Source organism: Pundamilia nyererei, unplaced genomic scaffold, assembly GCF_000239375.1.
Source record: "Pundamilia nyererei isolate P.nyererei 1_Seehausen unplaced genomic scaffold, PunNye1.0 scaffold00074, whole genome shotgun sequence".
NCBI lineage: Eukaryota > Metazoa > Chordata > Actinopteri > Cichliformes > Cichlidae > Pundamilia > Pundamilia nyererei.
In genome coordinates, this window is record NW_005187475.1 from 1,419,402 (window position 1) to 1,426,103 (window position 6,702).

General features: G+C 39.2%; 1 protein-coding gene across 1 annotated transcript in view; it reads right to left on the bottom strand.

Moving 5' to 3' along the window:
• Positions 1 to 6,702, bottom strand: part of LOC102210252 (dihydropyrimidinase-related protein 5) — a 23,380-nt gene that overhangs the window by 10,412 nt on the left and 6,266 nt on the right. Inside the window, exons 2-3 of the mRNA XM_005737241.1 lie at positions 3,218 to 3,332; positions 1,159 to 1,308 (exon numbers count right to left, since the gene is read on the bottom strand). Of these exons, the coding sequence (XP_005737298.1) occupies positions 1,159 to 1,308; positions 3,218 to 3,328 (261 nt within the window). The 5' untranslated portion in view covers positions 3,329 to 3,332. The remainder of the gene's footprint in view (positions 1 to 1,158; positions 1,309 to 3,217; positions 3,333 to 6,702) is intronic.

The window sequence follows — 6,702 nt, forward strand, 5'->3', positions numbered from 1 at the left end:
GTTGGCCCCAGAGGCGTGAAAAACCTCCAAACTGCTGACCCTTTGCAACTTCCTCGGTGCTACGTTAGCTCTGCTGCTATCAGCTGGGTCACTGCTGCTGGCGTATGAACACGTGAGCACAGAACAACACAGATTTATTCAAATAGATCAGCCCACTGTCAGTGACACCTGGCGCAGTCCTAAATAATCCCAGTGAGCCGTAAGTTCAGATTTCAGATTTAAATTCTCTGTTTCAGACAGTTTTTTCTACTCTTTGCTCTGTATGATGTAAATGTATCCTTAATATGGTCTCAGCCACAGTTCTGGCCTACTGTTCCAAGCTTTTGTTTAAGGGAGAGCCAATCAGAAGCAGGGCAAAGGGGATTGTTTCAGGCAGAAGGGTTCAACAAAGGCCCAGTGAAAGACACATTTGTATTTATCCATTTGTACATACGGTCATTTTGAACTGTGAATCATGCAAATGTACACTAGCAGAGCCAAATAACAAAAAATAAACGTACTCATCATCTTCTGGGGACTCCACGTTACATTTATCATGTAATATATTATTAGATGTGTCTGATGAAGCAATCACCTACAACAACACACACATATACTTTGACTTTTTGTCACATGACTATCTTTTGCTGATACTGTACTGTTGGCGTCCACAGCTGACGCCCTTGACTAAAACTGTCAGGCATGCCAAGCAGCATCTAAACAGACAAGCTGAGAACATCCTCCAACACATGCATACCACTGCAGGCAACAATAACACCTCTTAACCTCTTAATTATGAAATCATCCTCGCTGCTCGGGCTCTCAGTGGAAAACATGCAGGACATTCATAGGAAATTAACAAATACACCCAGAACAGATGAAAACTAAACAGCTGTGTGAATGTGTGTCTGAAAAAGATAAGTCTCTGCTTTCAACCACAAACTGCTGACAGGTGTTTGCTTCCTGAAAGACCAATGTGAGAAAACATGTGGTCATTAGTCCTGATGAAGCTAAAAGCAGGACTCAGTATTTCACTGCAGACACGTCAGAGTCACAGAGAAAGCATGACAGCTGTCTGCAGACTTGAAATGTGTTTAATCACAGGCATGCTGACGAGCCTGCTCACAGCAAAGCCCTGTGTGTGAGTGTGTTTGAGCAGTGTGTTTACAGCGTGTGTACCTTGGTCCCACTGTAGAAGTCGTCCTGGATGGTGGCGTTCATGAAGGTCTCCTGCAGATGGACACTGGTGTCAATTCCGCCCGGTAACACCAGCTTTCCAGAGGCATCTATCACCTTAGCTCCGCCTGGTATCATCAGCTCCTTTCCAACCTGCCACAGAAAACACAAACACACGAATTACAGTACTTTATTTTCACATTATTATCACTTTATTTTATTAAAGGCCCAGCTACACAGTAATCGTTTCTAGCTGAAACTGGTCACCAAGATGTAAATCACTGTGCAAATTTCTTTTTATTTTGCTTCCAAAAAGGCCAGACTTTTTTAAGTTTTCTGAAGCACTGGTTCTTTTATAGTGCTTTTGAGCTACTATTACTCTATGTCTAAAAGCCTTTGATCATACACTCTGATGAACACATCAGAAGCAACTTGGGGTTTAGTTTCTTGCTTGCTATATTTTTTTAATATTTTTGTTTTGTTTTTCTTGTTAAGGAGCGTAAGGACCCATTTATGCTTGCCATATTAGTCACTTCGCACACAAAGAGTCACTCAGACGGAACCACATCAGCGCTGGACAGGACGAGAAGAAGGGAAAACCAGGAAGCAAAGAAATCACGCAGCTTGTGCCAGGGAATGCGACTTCACTTTTGCTGTACAGTACAGTTCGTGCGAGAACGGCGACCATAAAAGGGCCATAAATGACGAGTGTTTGCAGAGAAAGTCTTCCATGCAGACTGCAACTGTGGCAATCTACTAGTGAGGAAAGCAATAACAAGGAGGTTTTCATTACATCACTCTTTATCTCTTTACAATTAGTTTCACCTAGCAACCTCAAGTAGCTATTTTCCATGCCCCCGGTAGGGGGATACATATTTTTTAATTGCAACCTGCGTTACCACCAAACTCTGGGCCTATATCAGGCCAAGATGTAAGGAAACAAACATTTACTTTTAATACTATCCATTAATTATTGTTTAATACATTAAATTTAAGGTTATTCAAGGTTCTTTGTCTTAGGGATTTTGTTTGGTAAATTAAACCAAACTAATTTCAGATTTTTATTTTTTAGGTAATCAGGTGCAGAATTAGATGTGCTCCTGAGGGTGTTTTCAATTACTGTGGTCCTGTTCTTTGGAACAAGCTGCCTGCTGAATTGAGGTCATTTATAACTGTGTGAAATGTGATATATAAATAAAATTGACATTGATTTTATAGCTCTAAGCATGAATGTGTCATCTATTGCTTGTTAGCCAATCTGACATTTTCATCCACACTGAAATACATACTTTCACAGTCCATAGAGAATGACTATTAATTACTTTGGTAACTGTTTTTGTGATAATGCTGACAATTAAACAGGCTGACATGAACATTAGTACACTTGGTAATCTTTTCTTCTTACCAGAGGAGCTGTGCATATTTGCAGTTTAACTCAACTTCTAGGTGGTTTTCTTCTGATTGGCACAAACTCACAAAAAGGTCTCACAGCCTGAGATGTTCCCCTTTTGTATGACAGCTTAGATCAGGCTGCATGCTTACACACGCTGACCTCACTATTCAGAACTTTGCCCATTTTTAATATTAGAACTGTTAGCGTAAAGTGTTACGCTTTGGGACTGAGAACGTGTTGGTTACAGTATGACTCGCTCAGCTTCGACACTTTAAATACTGCAAAAAAATAGCTGTTGTTGTCAGTGGTGATGGAAGTAAGCACTGACAGAGAGTGTGTAAATGCTCAACAGCTGCAGCAACACTGGAACGTTTCAGTACAGCTGATTCAAAGGCGTCCTCGCCACATAAACCGATGCTTATCTCCATGACAACACTGTGTGAGATAATTATAGTACCATGGTTTGGAGCCACAGAGTTGACCGAGTGGTTCTCTTCATGCTATTACTGTGAAATGAGTCATGCTAACAGCTGGAGGAGATATACTGGACAGCGAAAGTGTGAAAGTGATGAAAAGTTTTTACTGTATGACACGTGGAAAAATGTGCTTGCAAGTAGAAATACATTTACACATGTGCACATTTAACATGTGTACATAACAGTGATTTACCTGCTGTATGATGCCGTTCTCGATGTAGACATCTGCTTCCTGGGTGAAGTCATCATTGACCACCTTTCCCCCCTTGATGAGGATACGCATGGACCCCATGTTAGCAGCCATAGTCCTACAAGATAAAAGGTATTCAAGTAAATTCAAGTACACGATATTTAGCATGTTAACAACGTTGCGCAATACCAGTCCTTACCATAAGGTGGTGCAGTGAGTAATGTTTGTTTTGTATTTAACTAAACTACTAAATACTCAAGGAAATATGAGTAGGACTAAAAATAAATATCAGAAGTGAAACAGAAGCTCAGATCCAAAGTATCTTAACACACCCACCAGTCGAGTGCTACCTTTTGGTGGTAACAGTTTAAATTAAATTCTGCAGTGCGAAATTAATTGTTCTAAATAGAAAAAGTTGCTTGATTTGAACAAAACTAACTGAAATCTTGCAGCTCTCAGCTGGAACTACTGCTTTTATCCAGTGTTTAATTTGCTTTACACAGCAATACTTAAACCCTGGCATTGTACTGGTCTATTCAACTTCAGGAATCCAGTGTGGAGTCCTTCTGCAACCAACCGCTACTCGTAAAACCAAAGTCAACAAATGAAAGTTTGTGTTCTGTATTTTGTGCTGAGTTACACGTTACAGTTTCTGGGAAGCATTTCCTCCCGTCTTTAAAGTGTGTCAGCTCAGTCTATAAAATATTTAGGAGTGGATCTATAATTTATAAATCTATTACAGTATCTGCAGGAATAACAGATTATCAGCACTTTGCAAGGACAGATGGAAAGCAGATGTTTCTTCAAGGATCAGGAACTAACAACTAACAACCGGTAGAGAACAACAGGTCTGTTACTATTACAATTTATTATGATTTATAACAATTTATTCATAGTATGAGACCTTCATAGTACAGTAGTTAATAAAATAAAGGTACTAGTATTTCAGGAAAACTTAAACACATTTTTCACTATTTTCTGATTGTTGCATTATAAAAGGAAATGAGTATATTAATCGGTAATTTTACAAGGGTTACAGTACGTTCCTGCGCTTCGTTCTTCAAATATTCCCTTTACAGCAAAGTGAATTTTAATGATCCAGCCTTGTGGTTAGCAGACATGTAACTCACCTAATTTCAGGCATTTGTGCTGTATGAGCAGTTTACAAAATGAATGCCCGGTGGTCCTTGTGTGCATAATGATTACTTGTGGCTATGATAATTTCTAGGTTGTGTTACATTACGCAGACCCAGTACACCCAGTTTGTGTTTTTCATCGAATCCTATTCATGGTAGGATCCTGGTGTTTCCTTTCCAAGTCTTTTCCAGTTACAGCAGTAAAGTTGATCCTCTGTGAGGTTTTAAAGTGTCTTTTTATTTACTTATCCTTTGATTGATTTATTTTATATTAGTTAAGTGAGGGAAATGGAAAGCAGTGTGGAGTTCTTTATCACCATAGAAAAATATATAATACATGTTCTTTAAAATTAATGGTTTTGGCTTTAATGTAACTTTCCACTTGTAATCACCACATTGTAATTTTCTGCAATGAGCCATGGCTAACAAACCAAGGCTATGGCTGAACAGACCCAAAATTACCTCCTATACCTTTTCCAAACCACTTTTCCTTGATCTCAATGGAAAACGACACAGGGAGGATGGGAAAGATATTAAGGAGGAAAAGACAAACACAGCGCTCAGAAGATCGAACTTCCACTTGGCTCAAATTACTGAGCCAAGTGGAAGCGCAGTTGTGGTGAAACTATGATGTGCTGAAGATGGACTACAAACAAATCTTAATGCTCATGTATACCCATGTATACCCCTGGGTTTAAAAACTGTTGAAGCTTCAAAACATATCAGCAGGTTATACTGAATATTACATGTTCTGCACCTGCGGTCCCCAAACCTTTTTGCGCCACGGACCGGTTTATGCCCAACAATATTTTCACAGACCGGCCTTTAAGGTGTTGCGGATAAATACAACAAAATAAAACCAGTACTGGTACCAAAAAACAGAAGATATATTCATAACACACGGGAAAAAGGAAACCGGGTTATGATAAAAACTATTTAAAAAAAAATAAAGATAAAAACCAATAAAAACCCTGAAAACCATAAATTTCACACCTGAGCCTCAACCCTCGCGGCCTGGTAACAAACGACTCACAAACCGGTACCGGTCCGAGGCCCGGGGGTTGGGGACCGCTGTTCTACACCACCTGCCAGTCATTTTGATTGCTTGTCTTTTACTGCCGCAGAAGCCCTAAAGCAACACTTGATGCCCAATATTGATGAAGATTTCTCAGATGAACTCTTTTTTTATATAGAAAATGAAGATATATAATAATATATTACACCACTCAATAATTCTAATCATTAAAATTGCCTCTCCTCCAAACTACACCAAATCTGACCTTTTCTGAATTAAATTAAACATATTTAAAGCATAGGGGAGATTGTTTCTTTGAGCCTAAAAAATTGAAACAGCTGGCTTCATCACCACCAACATTTTTAAAACCATGTTTTATTCTTTGGCTTTTAAACTTGACTTGTTTTTATATCCGCTTTCTACAAATCACAACTTATTTGTTTATTTTGTTTTAAATATATTTTCCCCCTTTGCGACACTCACTACATATTTAAAATTACACTGCACATCAAAACAGTGTGGTTAACTATTAGCTTTTGCAATCTGTGGTCCACTATGTTCTTCTTTCAGATGATCATTGAAATAAAAAGTAGATTGAGTAAACCTAATAGGATCAACAAACTGAGAGGTTCTCCAATAAGCATGTCTTTGTGTGTATGTGTGTATTCTGCATGGGTGGCTGTATGCAATGTGTTTGATGGCCAGACACAATAGAGCCCCAGTCACACAGAATCAACTCAAAGAGATGGAGGAGAATAGAGAGAGGAAGGAGAGAGGGGAAGGAAGAGAACAGTGAACAGAATAATGAGGAGAGAAATTTGTACCCCCACTGGATGAGGAGAAATTTGGACCAATGGGAAAGAGAAATGTTTTGGTTTTGCCAGCTTGCTAATAATGAAGCCTGGGGGTAACAAGAAGCTTTAAACATAGATTTAAGGAAAGTTTCTGAAATATATTGTTATTTCTATGAAAAATATTCATTCATACTGTCTGGCTTTACTGTAGGAGCGCTGAGCAGAAATCGTCTGGGATCAGATCATAGTCCAGTTGAGTACAGAGAAGATGGAGTCCAAAACAAAAAAAGAAACTAGAGATTTACAACAATGGCCAAAGAAAGAGAAGAAGAGTAGAAGTAGCTTATTGTGCTGAGATGAAAGATAAAGTGGTAAACACGATGGTGGAGCGCTGTGCGGTATGGAAAGCAGTGCCCTAAAGCCCTGGCAGCCTGATTAAAAGAGTGGTTTCCCAGGAGACGGGAACTGGAGATCCTTCAGCGGAAAAAAGGCGTCTACACACACACACACACACACACACACACACACACACACACACACACA